General features: G+C 38.4%; 1 protein-coding gene and 1 pseudogene across 1 annotated transcript in view; both read right to left on the bottom strand.

Annotated features, from left to right (window-relative positions):
• p4htmb (prolyl 4-hydroxylase, transmembrane b) overlaps window positions 1–5,661 on the bottom strand; it is an 11,792-nt gene extending 6,131 nt beyond the window's left edge. The window contains exons 1-7 of the mRNA XM_016271041.1: window positions 5,326–5,661; window positions 4,769–5,132; window positions 4,600–4,681; window positions 2,909–3,099; window positions 2,652–2,748; window positions 2,329–2,491; window positions 1,989–2,174 (exon numbers count right to left, since the gene is read on the bottom strand). Of these exons, the coding sequence (XP_016126527.1) occupies window positions 1,989–2,174; window positions 2,329–2,491; window positions 2,652–2,748; window positions 2,909–3,099; window positions 4,600–4,681; window positions 4,769–5,107 (1,058 nt within the window). The 5' untranslated portion in view covers window positions 5,108–5,132; window positions 5,326–5,661. The remainder of the gene's footprint in view (window positions 1–1,988; window positions 2,175–2,328; window positions 2,492–2,651; window positions 2,749–2,908; window positions 3,100–4,599; window positions 4,682–4,768; window positions 5,133–5,325) is intronic.
• A 1,160-nt stretch (window positions 5,662–6,821) lies between these two features.
• Window positions 6,822–18,053, bottom strand: LOC107584485 (myosin-4-like; annotated as a pseudogene).
• Between the last annotated feature and the right edge of the window lie 1,320 nt (window positions 18,054–19,373).

Genomic DNA, 19,373 nt, shown 5'->3' on the forward strand with positions numbered 1-19,373 from the left:
AGAGGAGAAACAATAATGTACAGTATGTGGAAAATAATGTTTTTTGAACCTTAAACCGCATAAACACATTTCATTACACCAAATACACAAAATAATATTCTTATTAGCAGCATCATATGACCCCTTTAACATTACATGATATAAACAATATCACACTCATAATCATGCTGTTGTTGTATATACATTTTTGTTTGTATGACAATGCTTATATATTATTTATCCCATTATATGATTACACGTAAAAAAAAATTTCTTAATCTTTTTGTCTTACCTGCAGGACGTCTGGAATGGGGAGGTGGTATTTGCAGCGAGGCGAGTGTGTGTGCAGGCTGTTTCAGGGTACACTGGCCCACTGTCATGATGAGCGTGGTAATGGCCACCCTGCTCATAACGTACGATTTGTAGAGGTTCACTTAACTCCACCAGTGAGGATGGTAGCCGTGTTAGATGAGTGACTCTTGAAAGACAGGAGATATAGCATTAATACAAACCGAGAAGGATGGATGGGAGGAGATACAGGAAGAAATTTTGAAAAGCTGTATGTCAGCACACTTGATATGTGAACAATAGGAGAGCAAATTAGGAACGGCCGGGCCAACCACAGGTAACTAGGGTCAGCCGAAGTCACAGCGCTTGCAGCAAAACAAAGGTGAAACTGGAGGCGGCCCATTCAAACCAGCAGATTCGGCTACATAAGGAGCTTAAAATATCAACTTATTTAGGGTGATCATACATGCCATTTTCCCAGGAGGCGTCCTGGCCAGGATTTCTATATTGCTATATTGTTTTGATAATATGGGACCTTTAATGTTTTTTATCTTGTCTCTCCGGCTGGGACACGGCATCACAATATGGTAAGGGGCGTAACATTTCCGTCACATGCTTGAGGTATTCAGCCAATCACAACGCACTGGTTAGCTGGCCAATCACAGCACACCTCGCTTTTCAGACCGATGAGCTTTGTAAAAATCGACGCATTTCAGAAAGGCAGGGCATAGAGGAGAAACAATAATGTACAGTATGTGGAAAATAATGTTTTTTGAACCTTAAACCGCATAAACACATTTCATTACACCAAATACACAAAATAATATTCTTATTAGCAGCATCATATGACCCCTTTAACATTACATGATATAAACAATATCACACTCATAATCATGCTGTTGTTGTCTATACATTTTTGTTTGTATGACAATGCTTATATATTATTTATCCCATTATATGATTACACGTAAAATTTTAATCTTAATCTTTTTGTCTTACCTGCAGGACGTCTGGAATGGGGAGGTGGTATTTGCAGCGAGGCGAGTGTGTGTGCAGGCTGTTTCAGGGTACACTGGCCCACTGTCATGATGAGCGTGGTAATGGCCACCCTGCTCATAACGTACGATTTGTAGAGGTTCACTTAACTCCACCAGTGAGGATGGTAGCCGTGTTAGATGAGTGACTCTTGAAAGACAGGAGATATAGCATTAATACAAACCGAGAAGGATGGATGGGAGGAGATACAGGAAGAAATTTTGAAAAGCTGTATGTCAGCACACTTGATATGTGAACAATAGGAGAGCAAATTAGGAAATTGGTGGACACCTTTTGCGGAGGTCTTGAAGAACCTGATGTGCTCCTTGACCCTGGTAGAGCCAGGTGTGTCTGCTGTTCCTCACCAGCTGGCTCCTCTCCACCCCACGCTGTAGCAGAAAACGCTGAAAGGCATCACTTTTCAGGTGCCTAAACTCCTCTAAATTTAAGAGACCTGCGTCAAAAGAGACATATATACTCAAAACATACATATGGGCACTCAAATATAGCAAGTATTGGTGATCTATGATCTTTGTATCTTTTGACATTACATGATATAAACAATATCACACTCATAATCATGCTGTTGTTGTCTATACATTTTTGTTTGTATGACAATGCTTATATATTATTTATCCCATTATATGATTACACGTAAAATTTTAATCTTAATCTTTTTGTCTTACCTGCAGGACGTCTGGAATGGGGAGGTGGTATTTGCAGCGAGGCGAGTGTGTGTGCAGGCTGTTTCAGGGTACACTGGCCCACTGTCATGATGAGCGTGGTAATGGCCACCCTGCTCATAACGTACGATTTGTAGAGGTTCACTTAACTCCACCAGTGAGGATGGTAGCCGTGTTAGATGAGTGACTCTTGAAAGACAGGAGATATAGCATTAATACAAACCGAGAAGGATGGATGGGAGGAGATACAGGAAGAAAGCACATAAGCGGATTTTGAAAAGCTGTATGTCAGCACACTTGACATGTGAACAATAGGAGAGCAAATTAGGAAATTGGTGGACACCTTTTGCGCAGGTCTTGAAGAACCTGATGTGCTCCTTGACCCTGGTAGAGCCAGGTGTGTCTGCTGTTCCTCACCAGCTGGCTCCTCTCCACCCCACGCTGTAGCAGAAAACGCTGAAAGGCATCACTTTTCAGGTGCCTAAACTCCTCTAAATTTAAGAGACCTGCGTCAAAAGAGACATATATACTCAAAACATACATATGGGCACTCAAATATAGCAAGTATTGGTGATCTATGATCTTTGTATCTTTTGAGTGTCCTCTTATCGGATATCTACAGTTAAGCTGCAACGTTCAAATAAGAGCTCCAGCTTTGGTCTTTACCATTTCCATCCTGATCAACCTTTAGGCCATCATAGATTTCCTTAAGGTTCTCAGAAGTTAACCAGATTCCATCTCTCACTCGAGAGTGTGTCAATATCTACACCAGAAAATACGGCAATCAAGTTACAGATTACACATAAAGTAAATGAACAAACACAAACAGAGATAAACACAAGATATAGCCACACATTACATTTTCTCAGCCTTGCCAAACTGCAAAACCAAGGCTTAACAGACACTGATGACTGCCAACAGACCTCATGTGGTTGCAGCTGGCCATCTTGGTTGAGGTCAAGGAAATTGAAGATTTCCTCAGGACTGAGGTTGAGCTGCTGATTAAGCTCCTCTTGACCTTCAGGGACCATAACCTGACTCTCCATCAAACCCTTCAGCTTAGCCAGATGCACAACTACACCACACTCCTCCTCTGACAGAAACTCAGGGATCTCTGCAGCAAACGCACACACAAACACAGTCAGAATTATGTTTCATGCAGATGAAGGAATCAACAAACACAAAAACATAACAAACAATGCATCCCTCAACAAGGAACTTAAGTTTTCATTTCAACAGATCACCCAAAAATAGAAATGACCTCAAAGATACCCGTTTATAATTTTCATTCATGTTTGCGCATACTGGGAATAATTAATGAAACATTATTAAGGAAATTAGGGCTGCACAATTAATTGAATTTCTAATCGCGATTACAATTATGGATGCCACAATTACGTAATCGTTCAAAGCGGCAATTAATCGTTCAAAGTCCACTTATGTTATTCTGCGTGCTTAAGATGCGTTTTTTTATTTCTACATGTTATCTTAAGGGTTTTTCCCATTATTTTAATTTTAGTTTTAGTATAACATTATAATACCATTCATATTTTTATTTTTTATCATTTAAAGAAGAAACCAATCTGATGTATAGTTGAAATTTGAGGCTTAATAAAACTATAGAAAAGCACTAAAAGTTTTTCAGTTATAGTGTTTTCAGCCTGCTTATTTTCATATAAAAATATGGGATGCCGTTGCATCAAACAATAACATAAACGTCATTCAATGTAAATTGTTATAATCGCAATTAATAATCGCAATTACAATTTCAAGGGAATAATCGACAGTTATGATTTTTGTCATAATCGTGCAAGCCCTAATCCATTTTTTTTTTTCTTCAAAAGGTTAACTTAGCAATGTTTACAAGTACACTAGCATATACACTACCAAGTTTAGGGTCATTAAAACTGTTTTCAGCCTGCTTATTTTCATATAAAAATACGGGATGCCGTTGCATCAAACAATAACATAAACGTCATTCAATGTAAATTGTTATAATCGCAATTAATAATCGCAATTACAATTTCAAGGGAATAATCGACAATTAATGTTAAAATGTTAAATTGTTACATTGAATTGTTTCACACAGGGGCGAAGGAACAGTCTGAAAATAGAACATTATAAGCTTTATTAAGGTTCTTTCACACCAAGAAAAATAACTATATAAGCATCCACACCAATGGCATGATATACTGTACATTTAGTTTATTATAAGCATGCACTTGCAGTTAAACTGTCTGCTGTTTTAAATGCTCAAGCTCTTTTCTATTCTGATTGGCCATCAATGTTTATGTAGTTCATCAGCTGGAAAAATCAATCTGCAAAAGATTCCATTCCAAAGATAAAGTTTCTTTCTGCTGTTATTGTTACAACTGTGGTGTGGACGTCACTATTCTCTTAGAATTAAAATGATAGTTAAAACTTTACAGTTATCTAGTTAAGAGTAACTATGGATAAATATAACTATTGCTCTATTAAAAAAAAACTATGGACCATCTGCTAAATATCACCTTTCAAGTGTTTCGTGAAAAGAAAATCATACGGGTTATGAACAACATGAATGACGTTTTTATTTTTTTGGGTGAAATATTCCTTTCCAGCATCATGACTTTACCAAACAGAAGGGGCTTTAGACTGAGTGTCTTCATCTCATGGACTTTCCCTGGCACCAGTGACACTTTTTGGACATGGCCCACCTAAAAATGAAAAAGACTTTGTAGTTTTTGGAAGACCAAAGAACATGACAGTACTCACAGAGCTCCAAACCATCTTATACTCTTTACCCGTATTCCTTCAATGCGAGGAAGATGCATATTTCGAGGGAAGCCCGAGTCTGCAGGGGTCTGCGGATTAGACGCTCCGGTATCTTTATGACTGTTGTCTCTGCTTGTAAAATCCCGGTTTGCCGTTATAGCGTTAGAGCCGTTATTATAATGAACATATAGCAGAAGTGCAATGACATTGATTATATAAACGTGGAAAAAAACCATCACCACCATGAAGTAGGAGCGAGAACACACGCTGCTCTTCTGCAGAGAGACGCGCTGACGGGGCAGAGATCGCGGTGGTGGTGCTGATGCAGCGGTGTCATCCTCCTCAATATTGTCCTGGGGTTCCATCATTTTGACAGACGAGACTTTTATTGATCTGTTTAAAATACACTATTTAAATCTGTTTTCAAAAGAATATTATGGTATTTGACAGATCCCGCATTAAATAAAAAGGCTACTTTTGTAACAAGCTAATTAACTACACGAACAGATAGCAAAATATGCTCGATAAAACCCGCGCACCTAACACTTGCATATAAAGACATTTTATTTGGTCAGTAATAGCGTACCTCCGGCTTGTGGTAGCATCACACTCTGGCTTACTCAGCACTTCCAGTTGTCAACATCCACTCTGTTTACATCGAAACGCGTGATTATAGCAACTGCGCAGCTTCTTGTCTCCTGCGAGCGGTGCGCCGACGCACCATTTTGAAATTCATTCTCTTCAAAAACCTTGTAAATGAGTCTTTTATTGTATGCTTATAATGATTAGAATTTATCTGCCAGCTTGCTTAGTTGTGCATCTCGAAGTGAAGGTGCAGCTGACTGGACTTTCGAGGGACGCCATTCCCCTGACCTGACATCTGCTGCATCTCCAACGCAACGCACTGCTCATCTCACACGCGGCGGCGACGTCCGATTCTCTAATGAGCCGTTCTTTGGAATCGAATCTTTTAAGGAGTCGATTGAACAGGTACACGGACCACAACTGATCTGGGCTGCGTTTCCCAAAAGCATGGTAAGCCTTGATCGTCCTTTCGATGGAAACGCAGCCCAGAACGATCCGTTCATGAATCGGACTGAACGATGGACGATTTGTAACCAATGAGTTAGCTAGTAAAACATTTGGAGTGAACAGTGGTTTTAGAATAAGGTGAAAAGAAAATTAGTCGAATAGCAGAATGTTACAAAATATGTTTACAATTTGATTGTGTGGCAGTTTTATTAATAAGTATAAAAACTTGACTCAACAAGTATACACTGCACAAAAACCATGTAATGTAAATTAATAATTTAGTAGCTATAATAGGTTCACCGTTTACGTCACGGGACTACGTGCCGTCCATCGCGAATGGGTTTTTTGAACCTGTTCTTTCTTTGAAATGAACTGCTCAAAAGAACCGACTCGAGGGAATGTAGAACTTCCCATAATAGAACTGACAGACGCGTTTGTACTGCAGCTTAGAGCGAGAAGTAGCGCATAGCAACCCCTAGTGGTCATAGATATCGTATCTAGAGGAGAGATTGAATAAAATAAGGAGTTTTAAAAAAACTGTTTATTGATAAGGGTTCCCTACAAATTGTGTTTCTTTTTTAATATTTGGTGCAGCCTTTTACAGTCTTTTTGAGAGAATTCTGTCGATGTGGCTTGTGGATTATGTGAATCATTTGCTGGATGCTAATGTGGGTTTTAAGGTAAGTAATGGCTAACTTAACTCTGTCATCGCTTTGCAGGTATTAAACAACTGTTTTTCTCAGTAGGTTTTTCTGCAGAAGGATTATACGTCTTTCAGTACATTTTTCCATTTAGCATAAGGTTGGGATGTGCTATGACCAAGGTATTTGTATCTATAGATCTGGACTTCCTCAAAAATACATTTTGTTGGAATCATGTAGGACTAGGACTTTTTTTTTTTTTTTATCAGATGAATGCACACATAGATATTGATGTAACCAGTTATGTTTTAAATACCATATAGGCTATACAAATGTAACCAAGAAAAACAAAACACAAAAATACCTCAGATGAACAGCTTTTTTTTGATTAGTTACTGGTTTTTGTGGACACGTTACAAAGATTTCACATTATATTAGTTCTTGTTTATCTGCACTCTCTTTTCAAAAGGTTCATTCTTCTACCCTGTAAACAAATGAAAATAATAAAATAATAAAGTGAAGCATTATCGAAATTAGCACAATACTGTACTTTTTAATAATGTTTAATATTGTAGATTTTGTTTACAAAGTTTAGCCTATGCATGCACATTTTTTGTATGGATAACAAATTGCTTGAACACAAATAATGAACTAAATAAAAATGTGATATTTACCCTCCCGAATTCACGGCTTTTAGCTCTGTCAGGTGACTGTTGGCCTGTTCCTCCTGTCAATGAAATAACACTTGTTTAGGGTCATCATATCCAGAATATTGTTGCACACCACTCATCAAACTTTAAAATTACTCACAGCATCTTCACTCTGTCTCTTGTAGGCCTTGACTTTCAGTTAAAGTTTGTCCACAAGGTCTTGCAGATCTTCTTCAGTCTGCATCAGAAAAATGTAATGCCTTAATTGGACCATTTATCATACCTACATACATATTTTTGTTTGATGAAGTACCTGATAAGTCAGTTCCTTCACTCTTCTTTCATATTTGCGGACACCTTTCACCGCTTCAGCACTGCGTCTCTGCTCCGCTTCAACTTCGCCCTCCAGCTCACGAACCTGAAACACGGATTATAATTGATGTTATTCCTGACTATATGCTTGTGATAAAATATGTGAATGTATATTCCATGTGTATATTCCACAAAGCCATTTGCACCACGCTCTTTCGTCACTTAATACTTTATTTTGATGCGTCAATCTGTTTAATTAATTCGTATATGAAACCATGATTCGCATTCACAAAAATAGTCTTCTTTTAACCTTTTATTTTACATGTATCACCAGCAGGACAAAAAAAAACGTTTCAGCTCAAGGCCATGTTCAGTGCGTTGAATAATTCAGTCCCTCCACCCTGTTTTTAAAATATTAATTATACTTATGTCATCATTCATCTGCAAAATTAGCCAATGTTAAGTCTCTAAAAATTTCATGTACTATGTGTATAGCCACATACCCTGGCCTCCAGTTTCTGGAGCTGCTTCTTTCCACCCTTCAAGGCCAGACTCTCAGCCTCATTGAGACGGTGTTGCAGGTCTTTGACTGTAACTTCCAGGTTCTTCTTCGTCCTCTCAAGATGAGCACTTGTATCCTGCTCTTTCTTCAGCTCTTCTGCCATCATGGCGGCCTGCAATAATGTTTTACTCAGAATTCAGTTTCTTTGGTTAATAAAAATGTGCAAATCAGTAGTTGACAGTTTTTACTCACATCAGTTATTGCTTTCTTTGCCTTCTCTTCAGCATTGCGTGCTTCCTGAACTACATCTTCCATCTCACCTTTAATATGAATAAGATTTGCTTCCAATTTTTTCTTGGTGTTAATAATACTAGTATTCTGAAGAAAATGAGAGAATGTTAAAAATAACGATGATTATGAGTTATTCCTTAAAAAATTGCTTAAAACAAATCATTCTTCTTACTTGGGAGTTTAAGAGAGTCACTCGCTCACTGGCATCCACCAGTTCCTGCTCAGCCACTTTGCGAGCTCTCTCTATCTGCTCCAGATCAGATCTCAGCTCCTCAATCTCAGCCTGCATCAGGTTGTTCCTGCGTTCAACCATAGCAACCTGCTCTTTCAGGTCCTCTTGTGCTCGTAAAGCCTCATCAAGATGGAGTTGAGCATCCTGAAGCAATCAAGAGATAGTTAGGTCTTCTGATCTCATTAGTCAGATCAAGACATAGTGCTACACTGCTGTAACAGAACAAACCTTCAGTTGTCCCTGGACGTTCCTGAGCTGTTTCTGAGCTTCAGCAGCCTGGCGATTTGCATGGCTCAACTGAATCTCCATCTCATTGAGGTCTCCTTCCATCTTCTTAATTCTCAGAGCATCATTTCTGCTTCTGACTTCAGCATCCAGGGTGGTCTGTATGGAATCAATGGTTCTCTGGCTGTTTCGCTTGATCTGTTCAATCTCCTCATCCTTCTCAGCCAATTTCCGATCAATCTCCCCTTTCACTTGGTTCAGCTCAAGCTGAACACGAAGAATCTTGGATTCTTCATGCTCTAGGGTCACCTGAAAATTAGAATAGTCTGTAGGCAAATGTTTGCTAGAACAGTGGTAGAAGATCTTAAAAACCAAAAGAAAAGGTCAATTCTGCAGTAAATGATTGTACATTCATTGAAGGTTCTTGTTTTCCCTCTTCAGAGTCTCCAGCTGGTCCAAAGCCTCCTCATAAGAATTTTTCATTTTGAAAAGTTTTGTGCTAAGAGAACGAGCCTCCTTCTGGGCTCCTTCCAACTCTGCCTGGCTCTCCTCATACTTCTGCTTCCATTCTGCCAAGACTTTTACGACATTGAACAATATACCTATGGTGAGGTTCATCACAACAATATTAAATGTAACTAAAATAATGTGCAAAAGATGTCGTTGCTTTACCTTTTCAAAGTTCCTTTGTTTCTTGTCAAGGTTAGCAGCCAAAGCATTAGCTCTCTCCACATCAATCATTAAATCCTCAACTTCATTTTGCAGTCGCTGCTTGGTCTTTTCCAAGGAGGCACATTTGGCATTCACAGCCTCAATAGACTCTTCAGCATCCTGCAAACGCTGAGCAAGCTTTTTCCTAAGAGCAACAATGAAATGTTAGACATTGCTTCTACTTTATTTCCTGTTGTGAGGACATTTAAGCAGGTGATATAATTTACTTTGCTTCCTCAAGCTCTTCAGTACGCTGAATGACATCAGTCTCATATTTGGATCTCCATTGAGCTACTTCACTGTTGGCCTTTGACATGCCACGCTGGAGCTCAGATTTGGCCTCCTGTTCCTCCTCGTACTGCTCTCTAAGCAGATCACAGTCATGTCGTGCTGACTGGACAGCATGAGCCAGAGCATTTTTGGCCTTTAAAACAGAAAATTATTCAGTAGGTTTAGTTCATAAGGTCATTCATTAAAAAAATGCTAACTCCTCACCTTGACTTTTTCCTCAATTTGCCTCTTCAGCTCTTCAATCTGCTTAGTGAAAGCCTGTTTGCTTCAAGTCAGCTTAGAAACTAAAGCCTCTTTTTCTTCTAGTTGACGTCCCATTTCACCTTGCATGGATTTAATGATGGTCAATAACTGCAATGTTGTAGGTGTGTGTATAATGTCATTTTCATTATCCCTTCTGTAAAAAATACTACTTACCATTTTCAGTCTGAAGTCTTGCCTTTTGAGCGCCTAGATCATTAATGTGGCGTACATGTTCGTCATGCTTTGTCTTAAACTCACTCAACTGATCTTCCAGTGTACGGCACATCTTTTCAAGATTTGTCTGCAAAACACAATTTTTTAATGGATATTTTTACACAATACAGTGCTGTTTCTTGTCCAATATTTCATATATATATTCATCATATAATACTTGCCTTTGATTTGGCAATAGATTCCATACTGCTCGACAGGTCATCAATCTCCATTTTAAGCTCACTTTTCTCTTTTTCCAGCTTCTGTTTCACACGCTGGAGGTTGTCAATCTGCTCTCTCAGCTCTGCCACACTGTCGGCCTGCTTCTTGCGAAGAGTTGCAGCTGTCGCTTCGTGCTGCAAGGTGGACTCCTCCAGATCACGGCGTAGTTTCTGGAACTCAGCCTCATGTTTTTTATTCATCTCAATCTGGGCAGCAGTGGCACCACCTGCTTTTTCAAGCCTCTCGCTGATCTCCTCAAGTTCCCTGGAGAGATCAGATCTTTGCTTCTCGACCTTTGCACGAGCAGCACGTTCTGCCTCAATTTCTTCCTCCAGCTCCTCAATACGAGCCTGTGGTAGCAAAACTTTGATGAGTTACAGTTAATTACAAGGAATAAGCATAAAATCACAGTAGCGCTTTGAGTGACCTGAAGTTCTTTAATCTTCTTCTGAAGCTGAATACCAAGAGACTGCTCGTCTTCAATCCTGCTCAGAAATTTACTTGATTCAAAGTCTTTCCTGTAAAAAAATAATAAAATGTTATAATTATTCTGAAAGTTAACAAGGTGTCTGAATTATAATTGTAAGTAGGATAGGATAACAATATTTGATTAGTTCCTCACCTTTTCAGCCTTTCTTCTAGTTGTTGCTTGTCATTCTCCAGGCCAATTATGGATTCCTGGGCAAGTTTCAAATCACCCTAAATCTTTCTCTTGGCTCTCTCGAGGTCCATACAGAGTTTCTTCTCCTGCTCCAGAGAGCCTTCCAGCTGTTTCACAAATGTGAAAGATTAGTAAGCATAATTGTCTGCTGTTTGTTGTAACAATAACCAGACAGGTGAGTACTAATTTGCACTATTTGTTACATTTCAAACTCACGTCATCGACTGCTCAAGCTTTGCTTTGGCTTTTGTCAGAGTATTGACTTTGTCCTCCTCTGCCTGGAGATCATCAATAGTCTGCTGATGTGCCTCTTGGAGGGCTTTCTTCTCCTTAGTCAGCTTAGCAATAACCTCATCTTGAGATGTCAATTCTTCAGTAAGGTTTTTAACCTAAGAGATACAGTGGATAATTTCAGTGACTGCAATCTGAATGAAAGATCAAGTTTTTATTAATATCAATATAAACCTTGTTCTCAGTGGCATGTTTCTCCTTCTCCACTTTGGCTAAGGTAAGCTCTAAATCATCAATGTCTTTCTTCAGCTCAGAGCACTCGTCCTCTAGTTTTCTCTTCTTGGCTGTCAGTTCAGCATTGATTTCTTCCTCATCCTCTAATCTTTCATTTGTCTCTTTAAGTTTCACCTCCAGCTGGATCTTGCTTTTGATTAGCCCTTCGCATCTCTCCTCAGCATCTGAAAGGTTTTCTGTTTCCTGTTGATTAGAGCATCATTTGATTGTAATTTTAACTGTGCATTTGTTACGTTATAACGACAAATTGATTATTTACGATCTTTTCAGCAGGATGCCGCTGAAAAACTCACAGCTGCCACTTGTAACTGCAAGTCATTTTACATGCATTGCATTGCTCACAACTGCATTGGTGCAATGATTAACCGTGATCTGATGCTTACAAAGTCTCTCTATCTCTTGGTGGATGCAGTTGGGTTCCTTTTTGAGTACCACCACAGATAAGTATACATTTTCATTATATTTTCATTTATATTATATTTTTGATGCAGTTTCATGATATTGCACAGACTTGGTTTGGGGTGCTTTTAACTTTTGTGTTAACTCAGGGTGCGGTTCTCTAAAATATTGATTCAAACCATGGCAGAATGAGTACCTGAGGGATAAAAAGATAAGATCCTGGTGCTGTTTTTATCCTGAGGGATAATTCTTAAATGTAATGTATGCATTAATGCATTAAAGTGAACCTGAAAATCATATTTAGTGAGCTGAACAAGCATAATTTCAAGTAAACAAACTTCTCTAGAGAGTTAGCCTGAGCTCCCCTAACATAAAATATTAATTATGAATTGAATTATAGAATTAACCTTCTATAGATTTGTAAAGGGAGGTGTATATATAAATATTCATGTAATGGTGCATCAGTTCTGAGCCACCACCAGCACAAAACATGACTAGCTGCATCCCAATTTGCATATTATTCATAACAAGATGAGGAGTTTGTATAGGTTCTCATTTTAACAAATGTGACAAGGAATGTGAGGCCGATGAGTCTACAGCTGATTTTAAATGTATGTAGCTAATCAGCTCATGGGAAATATGAATAATTAACCATAACTAGTTATAATTAACTATTCATATTTTAGATCCACTGTAGATATTTAGCTGACCACTCAGGGTCAACCGTCTTGTCAATTCTAAGAACGTTAATGAATCTAAAGGTTCAATATAATACATTTTAAGATTACTTTAGCTAGATGCAGAGGTAACCGGTAAGCAATAAGGTGGTATGTGGGATAATATATATTTCTATTTATAATTAATAATTTTGCCAAGATTTTAATCCAAAGCAGCTTACATCATTTATCATACTGGAGCAAGCAATAAAAGAGTAAACTGGAGTGGTACAGATATGAAGTGTCTTATGTTTTTGGTTATGGTTGAGATAAATGCACATGGATGAAGTGTGTCTTCAACCAGTCTTCAGGTGGAGGTTTCACCACAGAGAAGCAGAGAAAGGGTATGAGGACAGAATGCAACAGACCTGTAGGAGCATGTTGAAGTAGCAGGGTGTTATTCCAGAGTCATACGGATTGGGAGAAGTAGGTGCGCCATTACATTGTGAATCATCTTCTATCTAGAAGATTAGCCCTCAGCGAATTGCAGTGGTCCAGCCTTAAAATGACAAGAGGTTGGTTAGCTGATACGACTTGGACACCCTTTGGATTTCACACGAGACTGCTATCCAATGTGGCATTAGTTCACAAAAGTGTAAACTTTTGAGTGTCAGAGCACCATGTAGGCTGATTAAAAGTCATTTATTTGGTTGTAATCCAGGTTCTGAAAGGCATCTACATCTAAAATTAAAGGGGTCATATGATGCTGCTAAAAAGAACATTATTTTGTGTATTTGGTGTAATGAAATGTGTTTATGCGGTTTAAAGTTCAAAAAACACATTATTTTCCACATACTGTAATTATTGTTTCTCCTCTATGCCCTGCCTTTCTGAAACGCATCGATTTTTACAAAGCTCATCGGTCTGAAAAGCGAGGTGTGCTCTGAATGGCCAGTTATCCAGTGCATTGTGATTGGCCAAATACCTCAAGCGTGTGACGGAAATGTTACGCCCCTTACCATATTGTGATGCCCTGTCCGGCCGGAGTGACGAGACATAAACATTAAAACCCATTATAAACGAGGCATTTGTTGCATCCAGTGGGGACATAATTACGGATTTTAATGACATATACTGTCTTTTTACCCATTGCGTCGCATCGCGCCGCGCCGCATAAACATAAAACCATGTCTGCATTTGTGATCGGAGAAATGACAAACAACAAGCCTTCACGACATGGCGGCGGCGGCAACAACAATACTACAGTGAGAATAAAAGTTACGCCTTCTTTCTTTGCATGAACATTTGGGCGGCGTTATGCAAATCTTCCCACATTGTGACATAGACATGTGGGGGCGTGTTGGAACGAGCCGTTTTAGGTAGGCGTGGTTGACTCTTAACTTTTATAAAGATAATATAAAATGTATTAGTCTTTGCAACTTTACAGATCTTCTTTATTGGCCAAGAGCTTGTAACACTCCAAAGAGAAAGGAAAAATTGAAATCTGACCCCTTTAAACAAATCAATCAATGTATTGCAGCAACTATTGTAACTTACATCCTCCACTTGTTGTTCAAGTTTGGTCTTGGCTTTCGTCAGAGAATTGACTTTGTCCTCCTCTGCCTGCAGATCATCCAAAGTTTGCTGATGTGCCTCTTGGAGGGCTTTCTTCTCTTTGGATAACTTTGCAATGCTTTCATCCAGTGAGGCCATCTCCTCTGTAAGATTTGGAAAGAGTCTGGAAAGAGCCACCCTTTTTCTTGCCCTTTTTGCCTCCTGCCTCTGTACAGTATAATAAATTATACAAATATAATGTGTAAATATCATAATACATTTATTAAAAAATAAACCCTGCAGAATATTAATACTCTCAGATATATGTAGTGAAGTTTTGCAGACCTTCAGCAGAAGCATGAGCAGCATAAAGGTGAGCCAGCAGTTTCACTGAAGACTTCTGGTATAGCTGAACCACTGAGTCGTTCAGATGGTCCATGTTCTTATCCAGCCAGCCTACGATGTTGTAATCCACAGTTCCAGCATAGTGCACGAAGGAGAAGTGGGCCTCGGCCTTGCCTTTGGCAGGTTTGGCCTTCTGGAAGCATGCACTTTTACCAAGATGCTGATCATGCAGCTTGTTCTTGAAGGTTGTGTCTGTTGCCTTTGGGAACATACACTCCTCCTCAAGGATGGAGAAAATACCCATTGGCTGCAAGAAAGAGCACATTTCCTTGAGATAGGAAAAGGAATCAAAGCAAAGCACTTATGCTAAAAAAAGGAAAAACACTATGTCCTAAAGTTAAAATCTGTTACCTTTTCAATAAGCTCAATGCAGGCAGCCAAGTCCATACCGAAGTCAATGAACTCCCACTTGATACCTTCTTTCTTGTATTCCTCTTGTTCCAGCACAGACATGTGGTGGATGAAAAACTGTTGCAGTTTCTCGTTTGTGAAATTAATGCACAGCTGCTCCAGGCTGTTGAACTGTAGTGAACATAAAATATTTGAGTATCAGAACCAAGAAGCTAAAGCAACAGATTCAGTTTTTTTTATCTTATTAACTTACATCAAAGATTTCAAACCCAGCATCTCATTGATTCGGACAACCATCCACAAGAACATTTTCTCATAGACTGACTTGCACAGAGCCATGGTTGAATTATTCACCTAATTTAGAAAAAAAGAATGCCATTTAATACCATTTCATAAAAAATAAAAAAAAATCATATTCATAAATATTTAGTGATGCTATCATTAACTATACATTTTTAAGTGCACACACCTGAGGAACAGTTTGATCTTTGGTCACAAATTCATTCCCGACCTTCACTCTGGGATAACACAAAGCCTTTAGCAAGTCAGCAGAATTCAGTCCCAAGAGGTAAGCGATTTTATCAGCCACTGGAAAAAAATATTTTACATAAATAATTTTTATGTATCCATATTGCAACCATACATGCATGTTTTTATAGCTAAATTTGAAGTCACACCCTCAGTTCCATCAGATTCGGCCTGCTCCTCCCTCTGCTTCTGCTTGAACTTCATGTTCCCATGATGCATCGCAGCTCCTGTCAGCTTGTAGATACCTATTTTCTCCTCCGCAGTAAAGCCCAGGATATCAATGGCTGTCTGCAAGTCAGAAACAATCAAATGTATGTACCTTTACTATAACATATTTGACATAGTGTATCAGAGATATGCAAAGTATAAAATTATAAGATTATGCATCAAATGTTAAGTGCTCAGACATTTGACTTCCACTTACATCAGTTGCTATGAACTCTTCTACATCATTGATGCTCTTGACTGTGATCTCACCCTGACTGATCATGGGATAGTCGTATAGGTTAGAGGTGATCAGAAGAGCCTCTACAAGAGGAATATGACTAGAAAGAAAGACTTCATACTGCTGCACAAATATAATAATTTAATGCTGACATTATCTGTTATATCTGGCAAAATATGATCCTAATGCAACAATGGACAGTTTCTCACCCAGCTGTTCTGGCTTATGGCCAGTGCAGAGCTGGTAGAAGATGTGGTAGCTCCTCTCAGCAGACAACTGGAAAGTTACTCTGGACTTTTCCAGCAGATCTATGGATCAATACCATGATTGTCAGAGGGATAAAAGTAATGTCAATATTAATCAGTTGATCTGTGAAAGAATATAGGACTCATATAGGCCAGTTTTCCAGAGGTGCCAAAATGAATTCGGATAAATTTACCCTGGAGATTTTACCAGATGCAAGATTGATTAGACAACAGCTTTCCATTACAGAATCAAAACACTTAGTAGAGCATGGCAGTTGGCTCAGTACTCACAAAGCGGGAAGAGTTGTCATTCCTCACAGTCTTGGCATTTCCATAGGCTTCCAACAAGGGGTTGGCTGCAATGATTTGATCCTCCAGCGACCCCTGATGTGTACAGAATATCTTTAATGATGCTGTCAAGTAAGTACTCTGCTGTCCTCTTGAAACGAAGGATTAGTATATGCATGCATATGCCTTAAAGAACATCCATTTGATTCATTCCCTGACCATATCGTTAATCAAAAGGATGTAAATATCAGATATTATCAAATTAAATATTGCAAATACCTGCATTTTTCCAGGTACGGGCTCTTGTCTTCTTCTGTTCAAATACAGCGATTGTCGCAAAGTACTGGATGACACGTTTGGTATTCACAGTCTTTCCTGCACCAGATTCTCCACTGAAATTACAATAATGCAGCATAAAATCAATTTCTCTTATTGTATTTCTTATTTTAATTAAAAGATAAAGTACTCCAAACTCTGAAAAATCCTAAAAATACTCACATAATCAAGATCGACTGATTCTCACGATCTACGGAGAGCAGAGAGACATTTGATTTTACCCAACAAAGATTAAAGAAAGAAATCCTAAACTATTTTCTTCCACAAGCTCATATCAGTGAGCATGAACTGATAGGCGTGGTCAGAGATGGAGAAGATGTGAGGTAGGGCTTCAGTTCTTTTTTTGCCCCTGTAGCCTGCCACAACTACAGCATCGTACACTGGGAGCCACTTATAGGGGGTCACAGTGACACAGAACAACCCGGAATAGGTCTGCAAATGAAGATTTTAGCTTGAATAAAACATCATATTGCATTTGAAGGATGAAGTAATGTTCATTTCATTACATACGTAGATCATCCATGCTGCATAACGCTCTTTGAGGTTGTACAGCACAGTGGGCTCACTGAGGTGGGTCATCATGGCCATGTCCTCTATCTTATCGAACTTGGGGGGGATTCATTGGAAAAACTTAATCTTCCTTCACTGTGACAGTCTTTTTGAGGAAAAAACAAAGCAAATGATTGATCACAGAGTGTTTAATATGAAAACTAAAAATACTAGGCTCAGATAACTATATTTTGAACTTGCTGTACCTTATTTATTTCTGTTGTTACTTGGTTGTAAACTTCTCAACTTACTTTGCCGCACAGCGTTGTGACAGTGGCTTTGCCACCCTCTCTGCTGGCTAGTACCCCTTTGAGGTACATCTCCTGTTGGTATCATCTCACAAAGTATGCTGTCTTGGCATCAAACGGTGTGTTCCGAGCCTCAATTCTCTCCATCTCTGGCTTCCGGAGGTAAATGGCCGCCAGGCCAAAACACTCCATTTCTGCATCCCCACTCATGGCGCCATTAACATTAAGGATATTGATCATTGAAATAGTAAGTGGTAATACAAAACATTACTGCACTATAATATAAATGATGAATATTGTTTGATGAGGTCATAGCCTAGTAGATTTTTACCTCCTTTTGCCTCCAGTCAGTAGAAGTTGGACAAATTATGTGAGAAATCTATAAAGAAAGACATTCCTTCATCAAGCACATTTATGATTAATTTTATTTATGCACACAGAATAAATGTAACAAACTTGATAAATCTTTTTGCATGCAGACTAACTCAAATTTTTTTTTAATTTTCAGTTTGACTCACCTACTTGAAGTCAGCCCCAGTCAATGGCTTTGCACTCGACTCGTTATATAGAGCACAATGTGTACAGTCAGCAAAACTCTCTCTCTCTATTTGGTGCTTGGACTGCCCTCAACTCCGCATCTCTCTCTGGAATATTATTTTTATCTGATGATAAATCTAAAGTGATTTTGGACAGAGTATTGCAGTTTGGTTCCAATATTTCCACATTTTCAAAACAGTCCGAAGGTTTGCATATCAAAGACGTATTGAAGCTTTAAACATTGCAAACATGCATATTTAAATTTTTTGATGAAAATTATAGAAAACTCATGTAACAATAACATTAGAATCATGTGAGAACCTTGATGCTCTATAATAAAATATATGCACTCTATTAAAATATATAGCACTGCAGTGGTGTCAATTGTGTCAATTCAATGTTCTTTGGCGCTGTGGTACTTCTCTTTAGCTGAGGGGGAGCCTGCAAATGTCACATGTATACTGTTGCAAATTCCTTCCAAACATACATTTGATAAAATACATGAAATTTAAATTTTGAAATGAGATGCATGAGCAATTGAGCACACAGTCAGGATGTAAAAGTGACCATAAGCCTCAAATGTATTGATTTCATTTCTTCATCTTCATCTCAGATATGGCTTTGGGGTATGAGATTCGAGGCAAATGAGCATTTGCATTTTTCCATCAAGTGTTTAAACACAATAGTTATTACACTTATGTGATCTGAATATAATTATTTGACTTTTTTTTTTTAAAGGTCTGTATTTTTATGGTGAAACAAGGACATTTTCATCACTGCCAGCTTTATTTATTAACCCATCTCTTGTGGTTGTCAAAGAACTGCATGCCATTTCAACATGAGATCAAATGATTTATACCAATTCCACTCAAGTTTCCTTGGGATGGGAAACAAGATAGCGGCTCTGTAAAAGGGGAATGTGCTGTAAAAATTCTCAAGAGGTTACCCACAACGGTGAGCTCATCTCAATAAAAAGGGATAAATTATATTTCATATGATCATCTTAAGTACAAATATAGATACACTCAAGCAGCTGCCCTTCAAAAACAACACAAAATATACAACAGCCTGAAGGGAGAACAGATAGGTGAGTACTTTATTTTATGCTTTATTTTTTTATCTCATTTTAATTATAAAAAGGAGGGAAAAGTTGTGATAACATGAGATTGCTATACATTCTTTGCTATACTACAAAAAGAGAAAACATAAAACTAAATGACAGTACTTAAAAAGTATTGCCAACTCTGCTTCAAAATATTAGTCAAATGTTAATCTGTATTATATACATTAATAAAGGTTTCGTATTCTCCCAGTCTGTGCAATAAATAAATAACATTCATTT

The sequence above is a fragment of the Sinocyclocheilus grahami genome, unplaced genomic scaffold, assembly GCF_001515645.1.
Source record: "Sinocyclocheilus grahami isolate Dianchi unplaced genomic scaffold, SAMN03320097.WGS_v1.1 scaffold60.1, whole genome shotgun sequence".
NCBI lineage: Eukaryota > Metazoa > Chordata > Actinopteri > Cypriniformes > Cyprinidae > Sinocyclocheilus > Sinocyclocheilus grahami.